Raw genomic sequence first — 27,996 nt, 5'->3', positions numbered from 1 at the left:
CAGCTGACCTCGAACGGAGACGTCGAGAACGCTGGCTAGAACGATCAGTCGAGCTCCTTGCAGATGTCTTTGTCACCGATTTATTTCGAACCCGACAATAATGAAGACTATGCTGCAACCGAACTTCTCGAAGTTCCAAAGAAGAAAACAGCTAGGAGAAGTTTGGAAAGCCAGTTTGAAACATGTATACAAGAAAAACCTGTCACTCCACAGCCGACAGTTGGCGTGGAACAACAAGTCAATGTTCAGTTACCAAAGGAAACAATAGAGTCAAGTCTTAGTGATATAGTGCCCCACGGAAAGGACCACGATGCCATGAATGAAATGCTGCCTACAAGACTTTTTCAGCAGGTAGATATATCTATGGAAAATGTGTGTCTGAATAAACCCCAATTTGAAATGAATAAATAACGTTTAGTGTGGTAACATTTGCATCAGGACCTTAACATGTAATTATTATTAATTTTGTTGAGTTTCTAAAACAGCAGGTTGTATAGTGACTATTTTAGAGGAACACATCAGTAAGGCTTGAAAGAGCCAAATATTGTAGAAGATTTGAAGTTGGGCTCATTTGATTGACTGTACTTGAGTGGCATATTGGTATGAAAAGTGCTCACAATACCAGCCAATGGTTTGTCTGGTCCAAACTCATACAAGCTGCCAAGTCAGACCTCAAATAACAGGAACTGTTGCTCAGAACAGCCAAAACAACTTATCAAACCAAGCAAACAGGGGACGTTAAAACTGTTAATAAGACTGGAAGATATTACTTACCCAGTGTACTGCTTCATGTGGCGTGTTTAAATATCTACCATATAAAATACATTCAACCTTCTACATGCACCCTCTTCTATCAATGTTGTAGGTACTGCCAGCGACAAGCACAGAGAGTATAGGTAGTGCATCTTCTTACAGACAAAGAAGTAAATCACCAACTAGAACCCCAAGCTTCTGTGCGGCCATCTCTGCATCTCTCATGTCACTTGAGGAAGAAATAAGAAAGAAGGAGGCTGACATGTTGGCATCAAGAAACAAACTGTTGAAAATAAAATCAAGTACACCGAAAAGCATAGCCTCCCTTCCTCCATCACCCCAGGTTCCCAACCAGACCAGCACCCCAGCTCCAGATCAGATTATTTCCATGTCAACATCCCAATGTAATACAAGTGAAAGGTACACACATACTCTTGCCAGTTTTCTCTTTTTTGTTTACCAATAGTCATGGTAGCAAAACAGTGAAGTTGATGGGTATGTTTTTTGCTGGAAAATCAGTGAGTGTTTATATATTTTATGTCAACAATGTCAAAAGATCTTTAAAAGACTTACTCCACAGTATGAATTTGGTGGCAAGTTGATTTTTTAAAACATGATTAAATTATTAGGTGCATTATATCATAATTATTCATCCCTATGCAGTCCTACAGGTGTACGGAGGTTCAGTTGTATAAGGCACTGTAGTGTTGTCGATTTATGTATACTATAGGATCCCTGGAGCATGGGTTCATGTTATGAGGCCTAAAAAAAATATGTTGTGGTTCCGATTACCCGACCAACCCTTGAATTCTGGTGCCGACCCTAGTTTTTTAAAGAGGTATGCATAAAATAAACTTTCAGATACCAGTGTTTTTTCCCGGCACTGATGGACATCAGTCATTCTGATTGAGAATGTCGACATGATGGCCGCAAGCTTGTTTGAATAACAATTATACATTGATAAATGTGTTATTAATTCATACTTTCCTTCCAAAAAAATATTAATGAAAAAAAGAATTCCTACCAACCTACCCTAAATTTTTAAGAGGTGTAATTGGAACCACAACATTTTGTTTATTTGGCCTGATTGTTGTTTTTGTCAGTTCTGTACACAGCATTGTTTTCTTCGAAGTAGAAATGTCTTAGACCTGTGTCACTTCAGACTCTCCCCCCACATGTTAAGGTATAACTGAAATAGGGTCACAGCCTACTCTCTTGCTCAATCAGGAAAATATAAATAATTTAATGCAATATAATTCATTGTGTAATTGTTGTATTGCATTCATCAAACTCAGACTCTGTAACCACCTAACACCTTAGCCTGAGTTTTAAATATCATATTTAGAGCTTGTATAAATCTGTTATACTATTTTGTATTTCAAAACAAAGTAGGTTTGTCTCCATGAAGAGTTTATCTGCAAATTTAGTTAAAGCTTCGAACCAAGTATTTACTGAAACTATGGTAGAAAGTAGTGTACATACAAGATTGGAAACGTGATGACATGAAGCATGACATAATGTTAGGGAAAGAACAGCTAATTGTGAGGAAATTGACAAATCATGTAGTTGCACTGAATAAATCATATCAACAATTCAGATGTTTGCCACAAACACATGGCCCATTTCTGTATATAAGTACTGTTGTGTATTACTTCATGACATCACAGTTGTGTACTGTGAGAGCCAACAAATGGGATGAGGCTTGCTTATTGTACCACTCCTTGGGAATTATTAATGTCCTATTCAGAACCACTTTGAAACATTTTCCCCCCATTTCATAATATTTGTTGTTGCAGTGATTCTGTAGTGTGTCGTATTTGCCATGATGGAGACAGCAGTGAAGAACTTGTCTCTCCTTGCTATTGTACTGGAAGTGTTGGCGCCCTCCATTTGACCTGCCTTGAAAGGTGGCTGGGTACCTCGAACACAACCAAATGTGAGATATGTAAATATGAGTTCAAAGTAGAAAGGAAACCAAGACCAATTATAGAAGTAAGTATGAAGTTTGAAAAATTTAATTATTCATTGTATATTTATAATACTTATCCTATTTCGTGTTACTTCCTTTCCCTTGTTGTTATGACACTGGCATGGACACAACGGGAACACAGATTGAACACAGATTACCCTAGTCTGTAGGAATACCACAAGCATGAGTGGCCTAGTTCACATGGAAGCTGGGCTCAAGAACTGAACTAAGTTCAGATTGCAGACTCAACTTGTGATGGACGGATTGCTTAATAAAACCCCTTCGTGATACTAAACACAAACTCCCAGGGAATGGGTGGCACCAAGTTACAGGATTTTTCGACATAAAAGTCGTCAAATACAAATCCTGTGATCCTCAGTTATCCTTCCAATACTTAGCGACCAGTAGTCAAGGAGCACGGAAAAAGAACGCTTTGAATCTTGCTCTTAAGCAAGAGTATTTGGAATTTATACTCGACTAACGTGAGTGTAGATGAAGCAAACAATACAAAGACTGTCTTGAGTGTGATGTCCTCAGGTTGTAGTCAGCTGAGGTCAAGTCCCTTGCTGGTCAGCCAGGCTACAAGATCACAGGAAGGACTAAGATTATTAAACTTGTCCTATCTCACGGTATGCACCTCTTTTCTTCTCCTACGACCCATGTGTGTAGACGTGCTATAGGCTAAGTTGAGTCAAATCCTTACGGCCTCTGACCCACCTGACCTCTGCCCCTACTCCCTCTGACCCACCTGACCTCTGCCCCTACTCCTTCTGACCCACCTGACCTCTGCCCCTACTCCAATAGCATGACCTGTCAATCATCTCTATAAGCGTGCAGATCTCTAAGATCTCTCTCCCATTACTGTTCAGGGCTCCAGATAACTTTTGGGGGTGCGAGTGTATTTACACGTCATATTGCAAGTTGAGGTGTACTGAGAATTTTGAAGGAGTACTGACATGTTTTTGTGTGAGCGAGTTGGTGATGTGGTTTGTCTGGACGATTCATCGATCACTATTTCCAACCATGTATTTGTATTTGAAGACGCGTGAGAAATAAAGGAGCGACCGTGTGATGCGCGAAATGTCAGGTCCGACTGGATATAAATAGGAACAGTGTAGTTTTTAGCCAATCGAAAAATAGTGACGCATATCGTTGCATGGCAACACAAGGGATTCCTACTGTCGAGGTTTCCTCATGTGTAAAATCGTGTTTCGCAAAAGAAACTTGACAAGTATTTATCCGAAATAGATTTCCATTTGCACGATACGCACGGAAATTAAATGTTAGACGTACAAAGGTATTTATGTGCGTACACAATACGCTTGAAATCTTATATTACGTCGTACTTAATTGATTTTGAGGCGTACATTACGCCTGTACGCCCCTTATCTGTAGCCCTGCTGTTATTCTCTTTCTTGTCGCTACACCGAGTGGAGTGGACGTGTGCTGTTTATCTCAGTTAGACAAAAGAATTTGATTGCTTTATCATGGGCAAATCTAATCTAAGTTCTTCACGTAAACGGAAACATTGTGAGAAATGCAAGAGCCACTTTTTAGCCGCCGATCCTCATACTTTCTGTGTGGATTGCATGGGATGGTGTGACCTGGAAGACAATGATTTCTCGGCTTATCGATGAGTTGGATCGAGAAGAATGGCAGATAGAGATCAACGTAGACTTCTGAGGGCCCTTCATCATCCAAACATGCTAAGACGGACCGCCATACTAAAGTGGCTGTTAGCCGATCTAAATCACCGCCACCAGATGAGGATTTTTAGAGGCGGCTTCTGATTCATATCTGAGTGAAAATTTGCGTCAACACTTTCGCCCTCAAACGTTAAATCCCGTCACTTCACAGGCTTGTTCTCCAAGAGTGGTCGTTTTAACTACTTCTCCATCGCACCGCCTCGACCGTCTGCTTTAGCTACCAAGTCCCAGGCGCCTGTTTTCACAACAGGCCCTCCAGTTGTTTCCAGTGTGCCGCTTGGGATGGTTACTTCGCTTTCCACACAGTAGTGTGTGTGCTTAGTCAGAGCGTTCACTCCAATGCAGCGCTTTCAGCCGGTTCAGCTCTTTACCCCAATGCACCGCTTTCATCCAGTTCGGCGCTTTGTCTCAATGCGCTCGCTCTCTTACCTTCCCTAGCTGTCTACCGTAGCATTGACCGTATCAACCACGTTCTTATGTCACTCCACTGCTTTTCTCCCATGCGCCGCTTTTATATGGTCCAATGCTTCCACCCACGGCAGGGTCTCATGCTACAACATCGATGACTTATGGTTGCTACCCCAGTGCGTCGCTTCATTCTACTCAACTATCTCATACATTGGCTCCTTTGGGTTCGGCGCACCCTCCTAGAGCGCCGCTTTCAACCAGTTCAGCTCTTATGCCCGGTGCGCCTCTTCAGACTATGCCTTTGGGATGTTCAGCGCTCCCTTTTTATCCATCACTTCATCATCCTATGCCCGACACTAGATCATATGTGCCTCCTGTGTCTTCGGCATTGCCTGTGACTACGTCTTCATCTTCTTCTAGACCGATTCGTCCAGTGTCTTGGAATCCGTCTGCAGATGTTACTGCACCCCGGCCCTTCGACTTTGATTCCATCGTTAGAGCGGTGGCTTCGGCGCTGGGTCAGAACCCCTCAGTACTGGTTCCTGTAGCACGGCCGTCTGGTCCCAGGACTGTGTCGGCTCCCTCTTTGGATGAAGCACTTCCCTCGGCCACGGCTGCTCCTGTGTCGGATTGTATCTCAACGTCTGATACAAGCATCGATGCGGTTGAGACGCCCCAACTGTTAACCTGGATTGCAGACAATGTACACTTATCTCGGAGCAGATCGCCATCAGACCTTCTCACCTGCTTTGATATGAGACCGGGGAAATTTGGCTCTATTACTTTTCCTCCTCGTCCCTGCATTACTCAGCTGACGGCTTCTCTGGATGAGGCTTTTGACAACCTTTGGAAAGTCAAAGATGGATTTGCTACGCCTCGATTTAATCTTGCTTCTGCGCATGAACATGGGTTTGCGATGCTGATCATGTTACCCCCGTGGATCAGCTGGCTCACTTCTTGTCATATTTATGGAGGACAGTCGGAGGATTTGCTACGCCTCGATTTAATCTTGCTTCTGCGCATGAACATGGGTTTGCGATGCTGATCATGTTACCCCCGTTGACCAGCTGGCTCACTTCTTGTCATATTTATGGAGGACATATCCCGCCCATCAGACACCAGTCCTACAGTCCACCATAGAAACTCTGGTTCAGAAATTTGCGGTAGAGTCCTATTGCGGGTTCTGTTCTCCCATACTCCTGGTCCCAAAGAAGGACTCTTTAACTTGAAGATTTTCAACGAGATGTTTTTGCAACAACCTCCTCATTTCCGGATGGTTTTAGTAGCACTTCCCAAAACTATCATCAAGCCGGGCGATTATATGATCAGCCTAGACTTACAGGACGCCTACCTTCATGTGCCAATCTTCCTGAAAGTTTCTTTGCTTCGTCTTCGAGGGCACGAACTACCAGTGGCGTGTCCTCCCGAGTGGCACTTCCACGGCCCCGTGGCTATTTACACGAGTGACGATGCCCATCACCAGTTTTCTACATTGAACAGGGATCATATTCGAGGCGTATATAGACGACTGCATTCAGGCACAGATCATGCTCCATTGCGGCGTCACATGAATTTCACGATTCAGCTACCTCGCCAATTAGGGTGGCTCATGAACATGCGGAAATGAGAACTAGTCCCCACATTACGCCTGCAGTTTATCGGGGCGGTGTTTGACACCGAGCTCAACAAACTCTTTGTTCCGAAGGAATGTTTCGACAAGATCAACCAGTTAGTTCCCCTTGTGCTATCACAACCCAGGACTCTTCGTCAATGGCAAGAGCTTCTGAGTTTATTGACATCGGCCCAGGCTTTGACTCTCAGGGTTCAACTTCAGCTTCGGCCTCTCAAACTCTTTCTGGCTCCACACTTTAGGGCAGGCAATCTTCGTGTGTTGATCGCTCTTCCTCCGGCACTCCATCCCCATCTCCCGTGGTAAATGGACAAATTGAATGTTTGCGGCGGACTCACCACCTGTACGTAGACGCCTCTCTACATGGGTGGGGAGCTCACCTTCTCGATCAGCAAGTGGCAGGGCTGTGGTCTCTCGCAGACCACACGTGCCACATCAACATTCTGGAGATGAGGGCAGTGATTTAGCAATCACTCATTGGCAACACCTTCTACAATCAACCAAGCTGTTAATTCGATCGGACAACGCTGCAGTCGTGTGGCACATCAATCGAATGGGATCCATGGGGTCTCCTCAGCTGCTTCAGTGGACAACAACATTTTTTTCACTTGGTGGACACTCTCATCATCTCAGTCCAGGCCAGTCATATCCCAGGGGTGAAAAAACGTCATTGCAGATTCACTGTCCCGCCCGATTCACCATCCCCGACGGAATGGAAGCTGCACCCGCAGGTGTTCCAGACTTTGTCCCTTCCGATGTCGAACCCGACAGTGGATCTGTTTGCAACTCGCGTCAATCACAGCGGATGACACTGCTTTTGGTCACGCCTTATTGGCCGACCAGAAGTTGGCTTGTAGACCTACAAGAACTGGCCGATCCAAATCCAGTACCGCTTCCTGATCGTGCCCGGTCTTCTGGTTCATCCTCACTCCGATCAGCTGTATTGGTCTCCGCTCACGCTCCATCTTCATGCCTGGCGCATTTACATAGATCGCTAACTTAAAAGGGATATTCCAATTGAGTCGCTATGGCAGTCACCATGGCGCACCGTACTTCTACCAGGTCACTCTATGATGACAAATGGAAGAATTTTGAAGCATACTGCACAGCGAAGGCAATCTCCCACTACAACATCGCCGCAGGTGGTTGCGGAGTACCTCCAGCATCTTCGAAGAAATTGAAAGGTTCGACTTTGTCTACACAGTTATTGCGCGGGCTATGGGTGTGAAGGTGTCTACAGTCCCTGAGCTCCAGTCTCTCCTCAGATCTTACAAAGTTGCTGATCAAGTCCCGGAAGTTCCGGCCACCAGCCTGGGACCTTTCCGTGCTTCTTAACCATCTCACGTATGGGACTACGAGCCTTAGCCAAAGAAGCATTTTGAGCATGTCACGTTTAAGACCTTCTTCCTCCTGGCTCTGGCAACTGCTGCCCGCATTTCTGATCTTCACGCCCTTGATGTGTCACGGGTGCGTTTTGAGAGGTCCAGACATGCTACAGTTTTTCTTGGTTTGCGGTGGGATTTTGTCGCGAAAAATCAATTACCCGGACAGCCGGAACGAACTTTCGCCATTCCTCTGCTGTCCACCATCTTGGGCCCAAAGGACCTCTCCCTTTACCCTGTTCAGGCATTACGGATCTACCTCGCTGCGTCCAAGGACTGTCGAAGGTTGCGCAAGAGACTGTTTATACCTCTGTCTACTGCCTCTACTACAGAAATCTCTCGTACCACTCTGGCTTTTTGGATGCAATCCACCATCCTGCGTGCCTATACCTACTTTGACCTTCCTCCACCATCTGCAGCCAACCCCCACGAGGCTGAGGCGCTCCACAGAAACTGCTCACTTCACACGATCATGGAGGGCTGCTTCTGGAAGTCGGACACCGTCTTAGCTTCACACTACCTCCGGGATATCTCCGTCACGGATGTGGAAGGTCTCCACCAATTTGATCCCTTGGTCCTTGCACAGCAGCTGTCGTCAGCACACAATCGCAGATGATATGCAATGCTTCCCTCGCGTCGGTCTTGCATTATGTATATCAATAAAAGTTATTGATCGTATCTTTTTCTTGGTATTCTATTTTCGTTTGGGCTTAGATCACCTCCCCTAGCTAGAACTAGGGCGTGTCAGTCCTGTCTCTGAGCAATTACGTCAGCGAAGTGTTGATTTCTGATTACCTACATGGTTTTCGAAGCGTTCTGCTCCTAAGTCCTTTCTCACCTTTGGTAAGTTAGGGGGATTGGTACTGAACGTTAAGAGTTGAGCAACCGGGTTGTTCTCCCTTTCGCCGCCATTCCAGCGTGTGTCTGTGGGGGATTGTTTCGAAACAGGGGCTGTCCAGATTAAGGTCTTCGACTTTAGTTCACTGGGGTCACCTGATAAATCGCGGAGAGGTGGGGCCTACTTGCCAATCTGAGTCCTTTTTCTTGTCAAAAGTTGCGGCTGAAAACCACATTAATTCGGAACCACCCACTCCCTAGAGTTTTTGTGCTGTGTAAGCCAAGGGGTTTATACACATAGGAGCAACCCATCACAAGTTCGGAGTTGGTGCTTTCTCCTGGCCTCTTTGTGTTATGTGACCTCATGGTTGTTGTGTTGACACAATCTGCGGCCCACCATCCAACCGTGGGATAAGCATACAATGAGATAGGATAAGTTTACAAATTTGGAAATTTTAACTATAAAATATTGTATATTTATATACTTATCCTATCTCACGCGATGGATTCCCACCCGACCTTCCCCACATCACAGATTAATTGAAGCTCCAATACGAGAATGACAGTAATGGGACGTCACATGATCATCTGAGCGATCTGCATGCTTACAGAGATGATTCACAGATCATGCTATCGGAGTGGGGGCACAGGTCAGGTGGGTCAGAGGGAGTAGGGGCACAGGTCAGGTGGGTCAGAGGGAGTAGGGGCACAGGTCAGGTGGGTCAGAGGCCGTAAGGATTTGATTCAACTTAGCCTACAGCACGTTTCCACACATGGGTCGTAGAAGAAGAAGAGCGGTACATACCGTGACATAGGATAAGTATATAAATATACAATTTGTGGTTACAATTTCCACTTCTGGAAGTGAAAATACCTTTGTACCCATCGCTGTAGCCACAACCATGGCAGCAAGGTAGGAAAACAGAATGGAACCCTTCCAATTCTTCAAAATACAGAGCAGTAGTATACACAATGGGGCTACGGGACCAGATTCCAAGTCCCTAATCCCGTAGCCCCATTGTGTATACTACTACTGAGGTGCATGCAAAATTTGATGAAAATCGGTCGAATAGTTTCTGAAATATATGGCTTTTAAGTGAGTATGGTGTCAGTCGGGAAAAGGCAAAATGTCCAACATTTTGTCGTAATTAAGTCTTAATTAATCTAATGAAGTCATTGAGAGTGTTCCCAATGCCGTTTTGCTATAGCGTAGCCATCTGCCGAGATGCATGCAAAATTTCACGAAAATAGGTCAAATAGTTTAGGAAATAATCACTTTTTAGTGAGCATGGGGTGGGTCTGGCGAAAGGCTAACAATCCAACGTATTGTCGTACTTGTTATCGACGCGAGAGGTGTTTTTAGCTGAATGAAACGCAGGTCTGACTAGCGAGGCTACAGATGTCTGAAAGTGAATGAAACACATCTCTCGGCAGTTTCCTCCCCGGGTCATCATCTCGGTATCACCGAGCGAGCGCTGTGGGCGAGTCGTAGTGTGTGCCTCGGCTCGGCTTGTGCAACCGACTGGCTGGCAACGTTATGTTGATTTCCACTAAATCATATCGCATCTCTCAGCAGTTCCCCCGGGTCGACTGGCTGCCGTCTCGGTAGCATTGAGCGAGCGCTGTGGGCGAGTCGCAGTGTGTATGTCTCGGCTCAACTATTTACCTACAGCTCGCTGAGATGGCTGACTACGTTATGTTGATGTCCGTGAAACAGGTTATTGTGAATCTTCTCCGATAATAATTTCTTTGGTTTTCGTAATGAAGGTTTGTTGGGCCGGTTGCTTCCCTTGTTCGATGATGTTTTCCCCCTCGCCTTTGCTGATGACGTTGTTTTTACGAGACTTGGCCCGGATCTCATGTTTCATTCTGTGATATTTTGCGATTTCTGATAGCACCAAACGAAACTCTTCCTCGGAGATTTTAGAGTTGGTGAGCGCGTTGGAAATATGATCGTCTATCGTGTTTAACTTCGCTTCGGCTAGAATTCTAATTTCGTCGTGTTTCAATGCTTTACGTTGCAGTCTGCGAGATATGAACTTAAGGGTCAATCCCATCAACCCTACCACTCAGGCTGTTATTTCTATGCCTAGCACCACGGCTGCGGCCATGATGGTGGATAATAACCATATACCTGCTACGCCTAATCCCATGCTGACTGGAACAAGAGCGCTGTCAACACCCTTCCACGGAATTGACGGCCCTGTCATATTTGTTCTGTAATCCCGACTGCATATCGCGTTCACATTCTAGTTGTTGTTTGATCTCACATATCTGTCGCAAACGAAACCGTCTACGGTTTCCAGTGTTTTTGCTACTTCATCCACGACTGGGTACAGTCCCATCCTGTGTGTGTGTATATATATTTTCTTTTACACATCAGTGTTTCCGCTGGGTATTTTTTTTACCGGCCACAGTGTCCGGCGATCATTTCATTTTCCGGTCCTGTACGCAATCTGGCGGTCACAATTTATATAAGAGTTATGCAATGATACTTTAATTCAATAAAGACAATAAAACCATACCTTTTAGAGTTTTCTGTTTTTATTTCGGAAAATGACTCTTGCTTTTTCGATGTTCTTTCCTCCTGCGTGCATATTTAATGTCATGAGAGTATTCAACCGATCCTGTGACAGTCGATTGCTTCGGGGATTGTGAACCAGATTTTGGAGGCTGAACCCCCTTTCAGCAGCCACGCTGCTCACTGGGATTGTCATGGCAATCTTTGCCAACACAGCAAAGTCTGGGTAAATGTCACCATATTCCATAATAATGGCACGACAATTTGTTTCCAGTGAAGTGGTGCCGAGACCACGGACAGTTTTGTAATGGCTGAAGTCTTTCCTAGCACGGTCGCCATTGACAACGCCTGTGACATCATTTTCCTCTTGTCCAATCACAGGGCTGAACTGAGTTATCAACACGTCAAGGGAATCCCGGTATGATGCGACAATGTCGCCTTGTGATTCAGGAAAACGAATGGGGTTCAGAACCTTATCAAGGCATGTCAAAACATGTAAACTCTCCTCTGGAAATCTAGCGTGTAGATTACTGCATAGTTCTTCAATAAATCCTTTTCTCATGTTTTGAAATGCATGAATAGAACCAGCATCTGCGTACTTGAGTTTCACGCCCCTGAAATATCCTTTCTGGAGATTTTCTGTGAAATACTTCACACTTTCGCCTGGAGTTGTTATCAACTCCATCAGTGAAGTGCAAGTCGAATTTACTATTGGCATAACCATGCCAATGTTGAGATTTTCTTTCTGAAATATCTTTATCAACTTGTCCATGTAGTACAAGACATCCAAGAGCATGTAAGTGGTGGCAATGAACGAATACGTTTGGATCTTCTTCTGAATATTAACAGCTGCACTGTTATTTCTGTTGGCGGCCTCCTCTTCAATTTCCATAACGAGGGCTGGCCAATTGTTTTTTGCACTTTTGACGGCGTTTCCCACAGACAACCATCTGACACTGCATGGTTGTTTTAAACTTGAAAAGTCTGAATCCTCCAATACTTGCGATAATTGCGATAATCGGTTATACCGAAGTTGCTGAATATTCGTTACAGTTTATAAATGTCATTCAGTGTCCGTCGATATTCTGCTACTGTTTTAGATACTTTTGCAGCGTCTGCAGACGCCAGTGCCACCCTATGTGCAATACAATGCACGTGGATCATGTAAGGGGAACCCCCTTCATTCATTCTAAGACCAACACCGCTTCTCTTCCCCGTCATAACGGCTGCACCGTCTGAACCCAGTCCAATAACCTTTTCAAGAGGAATATTCCATTCTGCAAGTACTTCGTGCACTTTATTTGTCACGTATTCTGCTGTACCACTGTGAACGGAGTAGTTTCCAATAAATAGTGTTTCTGGCAACCCATTTGCGTTCAAAATTTTCACAAATATTATAAGTATTTTTTCAACTGTCACATTTACAGTCTCATCAATGATGATTCCCACGAACTCACTTTTAGAAATTTTGTCTTTCATTTCATTCACCGTACTTTTAAGCAAAGCATCTTCCATTTCTCCAATGCTATCGGAATGTGTGTCAAACTTGAATAGACATTTTTTTTCTGTAACTCGATCAATCCAGAAAATTTAACAGTCGCCAAATTTTCTTGTGCCATGTATAATACAGTTCTCATCATAGCTGTTAACTTTGCATCAGATTTCTCAGTTGCAGTGTTCAGATGCGTAGTCATTGCATTTTGATGAAAACTTGTTGTTACAGCATGATGATGGGAAGCACTGTCACGATGTTCTCTTAATGCAGACTTTTTCAAATTTATACATCCTTTGGTGAATCCATTCACTTTTGCTGCATGTTCGCATATTTTACAGAACATTCAAACACTTCCACTGTCATCCTCGTGAACGGCTTTCAGCCATTTGAACTCTGTCAGCCACTCAGAATTAAATTTGCGTATTTTAGCTTTAGAGTTCCCACTTGAACAGAGGCTTTCCCCTATATTGAGTCGCTTACTGGTTTCTACATCTGTTCTCAGTTCATTTTGATCGTCTTCCGATTCACAAACCTTTCTTTTACCACGAAGAAAGTGGAAAGCATCGTCTGCTTTTACTGGCCATTTTCACGCTTGACAGTCACCATGTGCTTTTAACAATCTGATACGATCGTTACATTTCGCCGACAATTGTAAGCCTACATATTATTATACGGGGACGAGATACAAAGAACACACAAATTATGCAGAATGACTGACAAAAACATTGACCAATCACATTTCGTACATTACGTCACGTGATTTGGTTTGTTTACGAGACGAAATCGTAAGTTCTCGAAACTATATTTAGATAGAAGTTATTCTTGAACGACTTCTCGTTGACATTGATATACATGGCATGACTTGTATTATGCATTTTATGATTTTATGTTTACCGGACACGATGACCGGCAGCATTTGAATTTATCGGCCCTGGCCCATTTTTACCAGCAAAAAGCCGGCATATGCCGGAGAACGGAAACACTGCACATGATGTCCATACGAAATGGTTTTGTGAATTAAAACATGCGAAGTGTGCGGCGTGGGTGTGAAATGCCATTATCATCATTGCAAAGCCCACGGAGCGGACGTGGTACGAGGCATCTCATCTACTTGACGAAAAGAGACTATCTCAACTAACGCTACCGACTGCTCAGAATAAAAATCTAACATGCATCACGAAAATCGCTTCTTCTTTTTTTTTAAAGTCAGTTGAAAGTTTAACTATCCAACGTATGGATGGGGTTGGTAACATTTAACAGTGAGACATACTTCGCACACCTACAAACTACTAGAGATTTTGACTTCACAGCCGAACATAGCGATGAAAATCCTATTAGAGATTTGACTTCACACCTGACTATAGCGAACAACCTATTAGAGATTTGATTTTGCATCTGAATATAATTATTTTTTCATTTAAAAAAAGTTTTTCACACATTGATATAGCAACGATGATTAACGTTTGAGAACTGAAAAGGTTCGCCAAAAAACGTGGAGTGATCGGTTATTCGCGTTTGAGGAAACCTCTGCTGCTGACATTGCTCGGCATGAAAGACAAACCTCCTCAACCCACGGTGAAACAGCTCAAACTCCGAGCGAAGGAGCGTGGGCTCAGAGGTTATTCGCGCATGAGGCAAGCTGATATTTAGTTCCTGCTGTCGTCTCTAGACAGTCTGGTGAACGCCAATGACACTGACGACTTCGACATCACCAATTGATACACCGACGCCGAGACTTGACCCCTGCTGCTGAGGAAGGGCATCTACCCCCATGAGTACGTGGACGATTGGTCTAAGTTCGACGAGATGCGATTACCTCCCATCGACCGATTCCAATATCTCTCAAGAGGATTAAGCGCACGCGATTAACGTGTGGGACAAACTGGGCTGCAAGAATTTGGGCGATTACCATGACCTGTTCTTGAAAACGGACATGCTGCTGCTGGCTGACATGTTTGAGATATTCAGAAAAACGTGCTTGAAACAGTACGACCTGGACCCTGCGTGGTATTTCTCATCCCCCGGTCTCTCTTGGGACACCTTGTTGAAAAAGATCGGCGTGGAGCTGAAACTCCTGACGGATTATGACATGCACCTGTTCGTGGAAAAAGGCTTGTGAGGCGGGATTTCCATGACCTCCAAACGATACGCCAAAGCCAACAACAAGTACCTTCCCGGTCACGACCCCGGCAAACCGACCAAACACATAGTCTGTCTCGACGCCAACAACCTGTATGGCTGGGCCATGAGTCAGTATCTCCCCACCGGGGGATTCGAATGGGTATCCTCGCCCAAGATGATTGACGTGAATAGCATCGCGCTGGATTCGAACAAAGGCTACATGCTCGAAGTGGACTTGGACTATCCCGCAGAACTACACGAATCACACAACAGCTATCCGCTAGCTCCCGAATGATTTACGGTGAAGCCGGATGGGATGTCTGAATATCAACGAAACTTGCTGGGAGACAACAAGCTGGCTAACGTCAAAAAACTCGTTCACTATCGCAATCTGCAGCTGTACTTGTCGCTGGGAATGAAACTCACGAAAATACACAGGGCGATCCAGTTCGATCAAAGTCCATGGATGGAACCTTACATTCGGTTGAACATGAATCTGCGAAAACAAGCCACGAGCGACTTCGAAAAAAACTTGTACAAGATCATAAACAACTCGGTGTTTGGCAAGACGATGGAGAATTTGAGAAAACGCGTTAACGTGAAATTAGTCAGAGACAGTAAGGAAGAAAACCTCAGGAAACTCATAGCCAGCCCGGCGTTCAACCGAAGCAAGATATTCGACGACGACTTGGCAGCGCTGCACATGAACAAAAGCCACATCAAATCCCAGTTTACGTGGGGATGAGCATCCTCGAATTATCTAAACACTTGATGTACGATTTCTACTACAACGAGCTGAAAAAGCAGTACGGCGACAGGTGCAAAGTTCTGTACACGGACACAGATTCCCTGCTGATGGAAATTCACACCGAGGACGTGTACGAGGACATGAAGAAACACATGCACCTGTACGACACCAGCAACTACCCTAAAGATCACCCTATGCACAGCCAAGTCAACAAAAAAGTGCTCAGCAAGATGAAGGACGAATGCGCGGGCACGCCGATCGCCGAGTATGTCGGCTTGAGACCAAAGATGTATTCCATCAAGAAAGCCAACGACGATGAAAAACCGAAAGGCAAAAGGCATAAAAAAACGTGGTGAAAAAAAAAAATCAAGCACACCAGATTCAAGGAAGCCCTGTTCAAGAAAAAAACATTCAAACATCAAATGAACATGCTGAGAAGCGACGGACACAGAATATATGGACTGAGAATCAACAAGACCTCGCTGTTTCCCATGGACACGAAACGATCGATCGCCATCGACGGAATGTATACTTACGCGTACGGACACAAACGCGTATCGAATAATTGAACTCTTACGCACACATGCGTACATATATCATGGAGAAAATTTATTACAGCCCTCGAGGGTACTGGAAAGGCGCGGACGCCATCCCGAAACTCGCCAAAGCAGCTCGAGTCTCGGAAGAGAAAGCCAAAGCCTGGCTTAAAAACAAGCCATCTGGCAAGTCTACCTGCCGTCGCCTCGGTACATCCCGAGAAGAAAATTCAACATTTCAACGCCTAATCGCGTCCACATAGCCGACCTCCTGTTTCTGCCTCACGACAGGGTGAGGCGCAAAACCTACAAGTACGCCCTGACCGTCGTCGGCGTCGCCAGTCGCTACAAGGAAGCCGAACTGTTGACAATGAAAGATTCAAACGAAGTCGCCAAAGCCTTTGAACGCATATACAACGCAGTCACTTGACATGGCCTGCCGTATTGCAAGTCGATCCCGGATGCGAGTTCATGGGAGCCGTGTCACAGCTGCTGGCCAAGCACAAAGTCCAAGTGAGACGAGGTATAGCGGGAGCTCACCATAGCCAAGCCATCGTTGAAAGATTCAATCGCACCAATACTCACAGGATTTAATGGATCCCGGAAACACGGAATGGGTCGTACGCTTGCCACGAGTGGTGGATGTCATCAACAATGAAGTCGCCAGACTCGTGGGCAAGAGACCCGTCGAAGCCATCAAAATGAAATCTGTCGAATCGTCGTTGGCAGCAGCACGTCGCGATAAAACAGAGAAAACATTACTGGACCGGGTCAGCGTTAGGTACTTGTACCAGCCGGGAGAATACGAGGGAGAAAACGAGCCACCGATCAGATATGGTCCATAAAAACAACATCAAAGACGGCGAACCAAACTTGTACTACTTGAAAGACGGACCGTCGAGAGCATTCGTCAGAGAGGAGTTGATGATCGTACCTCACGACACAGTCCCTTACACATCACCCACCGTGTGATGATAGTTTCTTGTCATGATTTTTTATCAGTCTTGCATGCCTATTTTTCTGCTTAATGTAGCCAGCCACCCAGCCACCAAGCCGAGAGAGGCACACGCACTGCGACTCGTCTGCCAACAGCGCTCAGAGGAGCAACCATTCCCGAGGCGACCCGAGCCTTTTCCCGACCGACCCCATGCTCACTTAAAAGTCAAATATTTCAGAAACTATGCGACCGATTTTCATCATATTTTGCATGCACCTCAGTAATAGTATACACAATGGGGCTACGGGATGTAGCCAGCCAGCCAGCCACCTGTACACCAAGCCGAGAGACACATGCACACGCACTGCGACTCGTCTGCCAACAGCGCTCGGAGGAGCAACCATTCCCGAGGCGACCCGAGCCTTTTTCCCGACCGACCCCATGCTCACTTAAAAGTCAAATATTTCAGAAACTATGCAAAAGATTTTCATCATATTTTGCATGCACCTCAGTAGTAGTATACACAATGGGGCTACGGGATTAGGGAGGGACCTGGTCCCGTAGCCCCATTGTGTATACTACTAGAGATTCTGTATGGTATTGTGATCATCTATGCCAAAGCTGTCATCTGGGACACATGCCTTTTACCTTGCAGTATGCCTCAAAGCTCTTCCACTTGTGATCATAAAGAGAGCAGGTAGAGGTGCAATGAGCTGCATGTAAGTCCCAATAAAAGAGAAAGCATCTCTCAAAGACAGGACATGTACACCCTAAGGTGACAAGAGAAGAAAGACAGATGGAAGTCCGTAGTCGACCAGAGCATGACACGCCTATTGCATGAGCTGCCTACAACAATAGCTAGAGATGGGATGTGTTCAGGCAAGGAGTTGGAAGAAAAACTTGTATCAGTATATATGCAGGACCAGTCACTAGTAAATTACATATACAAGTGATTTGATACATTATACACTCCAAATCGAAAGCTCATTTCCCTTCTAATAGATCATAACTGTATGGCAGAGATATTGCTACAAGCTCACTTTATTAACTTGCAGGGATGTTTTAAGGGTAACATGTCTCAGTTGGCGCTGATCTTCAGTAGGTTAGACATATGAACAGGATGCAACAACCATGATGATAATAACTGTAATCTTGTAATACAGTTGCTGTTTTGTCTGATAAGAGTCGAACTTGTTGGACCCTGGTAAAGGTCATATATCTGTGTTAGTCTTCACTGATTCTGACTTCATAAGATGTTCTCAGATCAGCATGATCTTTTGTTTTCAGTTTCTGCGACACCCGGCCTCTGCATCAGATCGGAAAAATCTGGCATGTGACTTGGTGTGCTTCATAGTGCTCACACCACTGACTGTGTGCAGTGCTTTTCTGTGTTTGATGGGGGTAAAACATTACTCCCAGTGGAGTGGGCAGTGGGAAGTTCCTGGTCTAGCTTCACTGACTGCCTGTCTTCTCACAGTTTATACAATCTGGTGTTGTGTAAGTATGTTCGTCATCAGCTCTGTTGATCATGTGGAATTGTCACTTCTGCACCAAGAATGTAGATAATGACACATAAGGTAACCAAGGTGGTCATATCTGGTCAATGACACAATAATAATATTTAGATTATTATGACTAAAGATTTCTTAACTAGACTATTTGAATGAAAGACATTTAGAAGTTGAAGGAACATGAATACACAGCATGTTTTATGGATAACAACTTCTATCTATTCTCTAGACGAGGTTTCAGAACTAATTCTTTGTCCTTCACCAGGTGAATGAATAGTTCTGAAAAATCGATAGCCTCGCATTTCATAGCATTGTGTAATATGATGTTTCAATAAGTGCATGAAGAATATCATCTCATAGATGTGAAATGAAGTGGGGTTGAATGTCATGTTGAAGATCTTATCAGGCTATGTAGCCTTGTTCAGGCCCGTGTATATGTTTAGGTGCTTATAACAGTCTGGACTAAAGCCAGGTAGTTTTGTAGTGCTAGGCCATTAAGATACCATGCCATACTTCAAGATAGACACCTCACAACTTATAAACTTCCTAGTACTGGTTTTATCCTTTTAATGAGTGTCAGGAAGTAACACAGAAGTGTGCAGAAGATGACATTTAGTCTTGCCTATTCTTACAATTCAGCATATTGCTGACATTAGTCGCATCAGTACAGTTCATCTTAAAACACTCACTGCAAAATATGTACCCAGAATGTTGATGCCATATCAGAAGCAGACCCTTCGAGGGTAAGTCAAGCAAACATCCCAACATAAATTCCTGACAGCAGAACCTGCCAGTGAGAGCTGCATTCCGGTAGTTCTCTTGTTGACAAGTATAAAGAAGGCGAGAACCGAACAGACTCAGTGGGAGAAATTAAACCTGGAGGCAGTAGCTGATCACCTACATGATCACATGATCTTTTTCCCTGACAGCTCTGGACATGGGGGCAATACCAGCTGTTTCCTAACCTGCACAGGTCAGTGAATAGTGGCCCAGTGCACCAGTAGTGTCTTACATCAGTGCTACTACTGGGCCTGGATCACCCACTGTCAGACCTCCAAGCTCATCCACATGTATCTTTCCTGGGACTGGCACCCTTCCCGGAATTGACGCTTACCCTTGGATTGACACTACCTCCAGTGAAGGTAGATCAGCATCATTTGCAGTGAAATGAGAGGACCTTTAGCCAAGAGCCAGCTGCTCATTTTTGTGGTTGAGGCCAAGGCATAATGTAAAGATCAATCTCAAGACAGGCAAACCCTAAGGCTGGCTATGATGGATCATAAAGTGACTTACTTGCTCCTGGCCCTTAACAAGTGGATTCAGGTTGTCCTGGACGAGTGGACACCCCTGTAGATGATATACGTTTAAGATGCAGGCAAAATTTGCAACAAATAATAAAAGACCTGTGGGTCATTAGTAATCGAAAGTTTGGGTATTGTCTCAAGACACCATTTGTGCCATTTACGCCAAGGATCATGGTGTTTAGTTAGCCACGAACATTGATGTTCTCCTGTAGGTGTGTGAGAATCCATCTAGGCCAGGCATGCTCGAATATTTGTCCAGGATATATTTCCCACTAAATGAGAATTCAGTTTGGATTCCATTGGCTGCATGGGTATTTACAATGTTCACATGCTTAGCCAGGGGCTATCAGCCTCAAGTCCTTCAGACAAGTGTATCCTTTATGACAAGGGTCACCAGGTCCAAAGCACATCACTTTCTTCAAAACACAGCTGTTGTGTCAACCTGGAGCAGAGCTACAGATAACTTTTGGGGTCATTGAGTTATGTACTCGCTTGTGTTCATCTCAATTGGGTATCCTAAAATTTTCCTTTGAGTAACCAAATATATTGTACCCACCCCACTCAAATGTAATTGGGTATTTTGCCATTTTCCATTAATTGTAAAAATATATTAAAGTTTAAAGGTTGGTTTACGTGTTTGTTATTTATATTTGATCTGCTATATGAGAAACGATAAGAAAGACTGCAAGTTGCCATGTCCAGGTGCTGAAATAGAAACTCTCAATATACCTCAGTTAGGGACCGTTCATAATTTATGGCTAGGGGGGTGATGATGATTTTTATGGAGAAGCATGTACAATGTGAATGACCCCCCCTAAAATTGATGTACAAAATAAGTGACCCCCCTGCATGTCATGTACAAAATCAATTACCCCCTTCCCCTTCCCATAATTTCTAAGCATAATTTTAAACATATTTTTATGTACAAAATTGCTGACCCCCTAGTACGTGTGTACAAAATTGCTGACCCCCTAGCTCCCCAGAACAAACTGGGTGACCCCCTTAAATTCATCATCACCACACACACACACACACACACACACACACACACACACACACACACACACACACACCACCATAAATTATCAACGGTCCCTTATTTGATCTATTTTTGTTTGTACGCATGTAACATCAAATCTATTGAGTATTTACAAAAGTTGAAGCGTACTTGTACGCAATAGACTTAATAGGAATTGAGTTTTCACATAAATATTTGCATAATTTACGCAGATACGCAGCTTATCTGTACCTCTGCTGGAGAACACCTTCCTGCATCCTAATGGATGTGATGCACACACTAGCTAGGGAAAAAGAAAAAAGTTCACCTGATGCAAACAAATAGACCTCTGAAGTAAACCAGTATTAAATGTCTCCTTGTAGAATTTAGAATTATGTAATACTACTTAAAACTCTTTTGGTCAGCAGTGTTATGTCCACAGACATATATTTGTCTGCATCAAACTCAGGAACTCAGCTGTTTTTGCACAACTTGCCTATTTCAGGTTGCTGTTAAACACCACATCCAAGTTGTGACAGACTGGCGAAAGAAGAACCAGATCATCAAAATCATCTATTTGTCACCTACCAAAGGAAAGACAGTGTTGCATACCGAGACTGTCTGTGATGTTAACAACAATGCCAGGTCTCCCGCACAGACACCGATATCCCACAGTGCCAACACTCCTCGCAGCTCACAGTGTCGAGAACTACCCCAGGACACTCCCAAGTCCTACAACACTGCGATGCTGAAACCTATTCTGAAGTATTCTGTTAATCTCCAAGCTTACAGTCATCCCTCTGGACTAGACACAACTGGTGCATCAGTTTCTCACACCATTTTGTGGGGGGGAACTGATTCTATGGAATGCAGTTCTAACCCCATCATGATAACACGAGCTACTAGTTCACAAATGATGGCTGTTCTTGGCAAGGAGACATATGTTTAGCAAACTTTGATTTGATTATAAATTTATATTCAGCAAGAAACAAAAAGCAGATAAAAAATTATGACAAAAATGTTTTTGAATTGATATGTATTACAGGACAGTTGCATGTTGAAAATAACACTAAAATGTCAAAAGAATTGTATTATTGCCATGCTTCAGCCAAGTTTGACAAAACTGAGAGAGTTGAAATATTAAGACCTGTTTACTCATCAACATATGAATAGTTATACATTGTGATTGCAATTATTTGAACGTTTGCTTTTTCCATATTTGTTGCAGAAAATATAGTAGCAATTGTTTTGCATTCCACTTATACATTATTTTCTCACTTGTCATAAAATATTCATATTTGTATTGCATGTATATATACAGTGTTACAACAATGACTGTTGAGTTGGATGACTGGCTGTTATAGGAAACATTATGTCTTCACGTTTGCTTATTTACATCTATTTACAAGATGATATTTCATAACATAATCCATTCTCAACAGTTCCACATCATCATTATTGTATAGTCTAATTGTATATGAAAAGTTAAAACGGACATTGTCTCAACCTGAAATTAATCTGTGATACAGTTTTGCAATGCTGATAAACATTCTGAATCTGTGATACTTGTTTCTACACAAGTGTATATTATTTGACATATTCTTGAAAACTCTGCACGTTTGTATTTATTTCAGCATATGTTTACAATTGTTGTTCAAATCTAGTTTGATAACAATAAATTGGTCAAACTTTCTTTTGAGTCCTATTTGAATTATCTGTGGAATCCTATGCTATTCTTGTTGGTTCACAAATAACAACATATTGTAGGCAAATTGTACAGAAACTCACAGTATGTGAATGTGTATCAGATGCCATTTATCTTCACACCCATAAACATGCACCATTTCAGCATCAACATGATGCATATTGTCTTTATTCTTATGATTGCAATGGCACGTTAATACACAACACAAAAGTCATGAATGACGTCATCATCCAGCTTACTACTTTTCTCAGTGTGACATTTCAGTTGAACCCTTGGAATGTCAAGGCAATGATGATAATGTAAACTAGATGAGATCAAAGAACATTTATTTAGCACTCCAGAGCATAAATTTGCAACACAGATGTAGGTAATATGTCAGATTGGTTTCTTACCTACAGGGATGTCAAATATCAAAATCCTTGATTGTAGGGAAATAGATAGATGAATCTGAAACTGTAAAGTGTAACCCACATACAAGCTCATGCACATCCCAGTCACAGAAGACATACACATAAATATCTTACCCTGCAAGACACTGGTCTCATGAAATAGTTCTATTGTTGAATTTATCCAGTGCATCTTGCAAAGCATTTATATCAGCCTTGTGTTTCATGAGAAACTCTCCTTCAAAATGAAACACTGGGATATCATAGCGATACTTTTTGAACCACTCCTTGTTAGCCGGCTCGGTGATGTCAACTTCCTTCAGTGTAAACTGCAAAGAAAATGAGGTTGTTCTTTAAAGATTGAAGTGAATTGCCAGGCAAAACCAGGCATGTTAGCAACTGGATTTTTAACCGGTATATTTAAACAATTATGTCCATCATAGCATCAGTCTAAGGGAAAAGAAAACATGACATGCTATTAACACATTAAGAACCCCTGAATATTTCAGTCTGTTAACATTACATATGGAATCAAAACTAGATCATCAAATACATCCTTGTACATCTGTAAAAAAGTACATTTTCATTATGTTAAAGTAGAATATTGATTAAAGAGAGTGCGTGAGTTTGGTCAGTGTATGAAATAAGCCATAACCCCAGCCAGACATCAGGGCTGGTAACTTCAAAATGTTACCAGTCCAAAATGGATTCAACCAGACCAGACACCAAATATGACTCGGATGCATATAACATCTAAATTTTTACCAGACCATCGGGCTGGCTAGCTGTAAATGTAGACCGTCCGTCTGAAATATAACCCATCTCGGGCGTTGGATGGGCCTTATTTCATCCACTGGTTAGGTATAATGTTCCTTTTAAACAGTATTCTTGTTATATCACAGCATGCCAGCTTGAAGTTGGGAGGAGAGTTTTAAGTGATGCAGGTCTTGACATTTACCATTTTGATACAAACTGTGAGCATTGTTGTCCTGCTGACAAATCTATAAACCCAATGGGGGCGAATCCAGGTGTAAACCCCTGATAAATATTTTCCGGCTTGCCCAAGGGATGACATAACTCTGCTCAGGGGGTTGCAGTGCCTAGGACAAGTTCCACATTGATTATATTAGAGAGATCAGGAGCTTTACATGTGTCATGTCCAAACCTGATGTGATAATGGTTCCAGTTCTCCCTTGGCATCATCACATAAAGAGCAGGGGTGTTTGGTGTACAATGTGAGGATTGGCAGCTGTTGGCTGGAATCAGAAGCAAACCTCCAAACAAGTTGGTTGTGCCAGAGTGAGAGTGGTTGCAGGCCATTTCTTGGCGTGAGAGATGTTCCAAGCATACATCTTGCAAGTGCCAACGGAGACGGGTACAACAGATGTCTCATCCTAAAACCTCTTTCATTCAGGTCTGAGGTTACCTGTAATTTGTAAACATTTGTGTTATTTTACAGTCAAAGGTTTTCACACAAGACTTATTATATGGTCCTAGCAAAGACGTACAGACAATTTACGTCTTTGGACAACTCAACTCAACTAGTGTATTGTTGGTAAATAGAACACTGATTTTCCTGTGTAGTGTGTCGTGACATCACCATGAAAGGGTACCCATCTAAAAATACATTTCCAAATATCAGAAACTGTGAAATATACAACTGCAAGATTACAAGTGAGACAAAGCGCGTCTGGTATATTGCCATCTGTCATATCACGAGTGATTTATTTAACTGACAACTTTCAGTCACAGCAATAAAATATGCATTCGTAAGGTACCGGTCAGGCGCAGCGATCATAAAACCGGAATGAAAACAAACACACGTGTCGGAATTGACTTCCGCCGGATAAACAGCTATGCGCATGCGTACGTTATATTTACTGCAGTGCAGACGCTTCGGCATGACAGCTGACTGAGATATAGAATAATGCTATTAGGATATATCCTGTAATAGTGTCAAGGACGGATACTACGTACGTACAGTGAGACAAATGGGTAGTCTTTTGTTCATTACATACTCAGGTGCCATATATGTTGTTTTGACATGTAATCTATTATGCAGAACCTAAAGAACATCCTTCACAACTTAGATAGCACGTAAAGTATTTGGTTAGCAAGACGGGGGAGTTTTCAGAACATATATTCGGAACAATGTTTAACATTAATGTGACTTGTGTGTAAGCATGTTAAGGCCACACTCATTTCGTAGAAGAAATGTTAGTATAGTTAAGAAAGAAAATGATTGCATTCTTTTCCTCTGGATGGAAATAAAACGAACATAAAATCTGTAAATAAGTGTTCGGCTAACCAACAAAATTGATTTCTCATATTTTCATTTCTGATGCCATGAAAATGGTTTGTCCCATATAATTTCCCCATTGATCAGTTATCCACTGAGCTAAGTTCTATTTTCTCAATATGGATATACGCTGTATCCACTGAGCTAAGTTCTGTTTTCTCAATGTGGATATCCGAAGATAACATGATAAATTCTGTTCACTTTATGTATTATTTTGAGGGTTATTTTTGTACTCTATCATATAATGGTAGACTGTTCATATGTTTTAGTTTAGTGCTATGTATTCCTGTCTTTTGAAGCACATTCACTTTCTTTGATAATATCATTCTCAGGTGATCTATCACATGCTTGAAGATGTCTGCAACACAACAAATCAAAGTAAAGTGGATTGAACACTTTAACTCCAGTTGGGTGTCAGAGGATTGTGAATCTATTACAACAGAAGAAGGTTTACGAGAACTTTACACAAGGTTAGAATCAAACAAAGAAGTTCAACCAGTTTCACAACAAGCCATACACCTTAGAGGACCCACACTTCCTGATTTCGAGAGAGATGCATTTTCTCTGGATGAACAAGAACATCTGTTGAATACACTTCGATCAAGTCAGCTTTTTTTAGCTGAAGTTGTTTGTAGTAACACACCATTTGCACAGAAACTCCAGCAGAGACTGGTCATCCTACAGAGAGTATATCATGCAGTATCCAGTAAATATCATGATAGACAAGGGCTCAAGCCTTGTAAACAATCTGATTCTGGAGACCAGAATTGCAATGAATCTAGAAATCCATCACTTAGGTTTGTGACGGGTAATGAAGCTCTTATTGAAATGGGAGTGAAAACTGGTCTTAGTTTGTTGTTTTCATTGTTGAGACAGAACTGGAATCTTGCAGGACAATCTGGTCAGCTTTCATTTTGTAATGATGTCCTTCAAACAGCTGTAGACATTGTAACATCACTCCCGCCTTTGTCTCTAGCAAATGAGACAAAACTGACTCCTTTAGGTGTTGACTCCTTGAATCAAGTGACAAGGTTTCTGTGTTCTGCTGCCAGTCCCTCCTCAGGGGCAGATAACTGTGGTCAGAGACTTGCATCGGAATTAATGCTATTGTTAGCCGCTCAAAGGGGCTCACTTCGGTATCTCTTGGAATGGATTGAACTGACTCTTCAAGTGTCATCTGCAGCTCAGATTGAGCAGAAACGAGGGAACCAGGGCAAACATGGCTTGATTTCATGGACATTCTTTGAGACAACCCTTCAACAGATGAAGAATTCAGCTGTATGTTATAATATATCTTTACATTTAAACTAATTACTATGGTTTCTAATATGTTTGTGTGTATGTGAGTATTATTGCACATGTTCTAACCACTTTATTTTCTCTCCAACATGTTTATTTTATATATGTAGATATGATAAGTGTAATAATAATGTTTTAGCTATGTAGATATGATAAGTGTAATAATAATGTTTTAGCTACAGGACTTGCAACTGCGTTTGTTTTGGAAGTACTTCATTTGCATGATTTAGCTTGTTAAGACTTGTTATTGTGAATGTATTTTACATGTTTCAGGGAGGTCCCACAAATTTTGAAAGGAAAACAAAGCCTGATCGAGATGAAGCTGGCCTCACTGCTATGTATGAAGCTGGTCTTCTATTACTGGAGGAGGTATTTTCAATTCCTCTTTATAAACCACATGTTTTGTAATGTGTTTACAAAAGCATGTTAAAGTCGTAAGTTTTTATGAAGCTTCTATTTTGTTTGTGTAGAAAAACGCTTGAATTTCATTGGTGAGCATTAACAAAAAAGATATTCTGTCCATATGTACAAGAGACCTTGAGCCATTGTATGCTTTATTGACATGGATCTCCCTATTACTTGAACTTCACTGTTTTAAACATGTTTATTGTTAGGAGATATGTCCTGAACATGACAGCCCCACAGACCTGTTAATTCAACATCTGGTGCTTAAAAGTTGGCAGCCATTTTCAGTTTGTGCAGTATCAGCCCATGTTTCACTACATTGTCTCTTGTAGATTACAGAATGGGACAAGTATCCTGTTATGTGTATCCCTAACCCTCATAAATGCCTCTGACCTATTCCATTCATTTTGGCAGCAACTTAGGCATGACTTGAGAACTTTTCACATCAGTGTAGTGTGTGGATGTACCTCAGTTGGTTAGTTGTCAAGCAAGCAGTCCCAAAGTCACAAGTTTGCTTCCCATGGATTCTCACAACACTGGTTTCTTGTCAATCATGCTTATGGCACATATTGTCTGAAGTTGTAGTGCTGTATTCTGAAGGCACGCCTACAATTTTATACTTTGATGACCTATTATTGAAAAAATGTGGTCAGTTCTAATTACTGGGTGGATGTAAAATTTAAAACACACAATAATCTTACACAAAATCATCCATTTATGCAGTGAATGCTCCCTACCAAAACTGCTTGTTAAACTACCCATTCTGATTTGATGTAGTATAACCTGTACATATTGGTGCAATGTTCATGGCATTATTCAATGCTGTTGTAGTTGCAACAACTCGCTGAGGAATATGCCAATAGCAGTGCTGGACCTGATGAAAATAGGAACAGCCCTGCTAACAATGCCTTGACTGGATCCGCCATCTCTCCCCAGCCGTGTGATGTGTATGTGTGGGGCAGCAACAGTAGCCACCAGCTGGCAGAGGGCAGTCAGGAGAAGATACTCACACCCAAACAGGCCTCATCATTCAGTAACTGTCAGCAG

The 27,996-nt window shown here is 42.7% G+C and overlaps 3 protein-coding genes across 4 annotated transcripts in view; 2 read left to right on the top strand and 1 right to left on the bottom strand.

Moving 5' to 3' along the window:
* Nucleotides 1–6: 6 nt before the first annotated feature.
* LOC124279639 (E3 ubiquitin-protein ligase MARCHF8-like) lies at nt 7–27,809 on the top strand. Of its 2 annotated transcripts, XR_006899433.1 has the most exons (6): nt 7–351; nt 866–1,173; nt 2,550–2,745; nt 18,331–18,540; nt 21,361–22,435; nt 27,799–27,809. XR_006899433.1 is itself a non-coding variant. In XM_046715480.1 (5 exons), exons 1-5 carry the CDS (start codon nt 64–66, stop codon nt 21,802–21,804), a joined length of 1,446 nt encoding a protein of 481 aa, XP_046571436.1. In that variant the 5' UTR covers nt 7–63; the 3' UTR covers nt 21,805–22,547. The 2 variants fall into 2 exon arrangements, 1 of the variants encoding a protein (XP_046571436.1); XM_046715480.1 differs by lacking the exon at nt 27,799–27,809 and having other exon boundaries at nt 21,361–22,547.
* LOC124279653 (glutaredoxin-like protein C5orf63 homolog) lies at nt 22,870–24,591 on the bottom strand. The gene is made up of 3 exons (XM_046715494.1): nt 24,547–24,591; nt 24,112–24,372; nt 22,870–23,275 (listed from the first exon to the last, which is right to left on the bottom strand). Exons 1-3 carry the CDS (start codon nt 24,547–24,549, stop codon nt 23,102–23,104), a joined length of 438 nt encoding a protein of 145 aa, XP_046571450.1. The 5' UTR covers nt 24,550–24,591; the 3' UTR covers nt 22,870–23,101.
* LOC124279627 (probable E3 ubiquitin-protein ligase HERC1) overlaps nt 24,827–27,996 on the top strand; it is a 135,324-nt gene continuing 132,154 nt past the window's right edge. The window contains 4 exon segments of the mRNA XM_046715470.1: nt 24,827–24,919; nt 25,578–26,523; nt 26,818–26,913; nt 27,781–27,996. Of these exon segments, the coding sequence (XP_046571426.1) occupies nt 25,600–26,523; nt 26,818–26,913; nt 27,781–27,996 (1,236 nt within the window). The 5' untranslated portion in view covers nt 24,827–24,919; nt 25,578–25,599.

The sequence above is a fragment of the Haliotis rubra genome, unplaced genomic scaffold (assembly GCF_003918875.1).
Source record: "Haliotis rubra isolate DU_JTF1 unplaced genomic scaffold, ASM391887v1 Scf107, whole genome shotgun sequence".
NCBI classification, from domain to species: domain Eukaryota; kingdom Metazoa; phylum Mollusca; class Gastropoda; order Lepetellida; family Haliotidae; genus Haliotis; species Haliotis rubra.
Note: the sequence above shows the minus strand (reverse complement) of the source record. Positions and strands in the feature narration are given on the sequence as shown.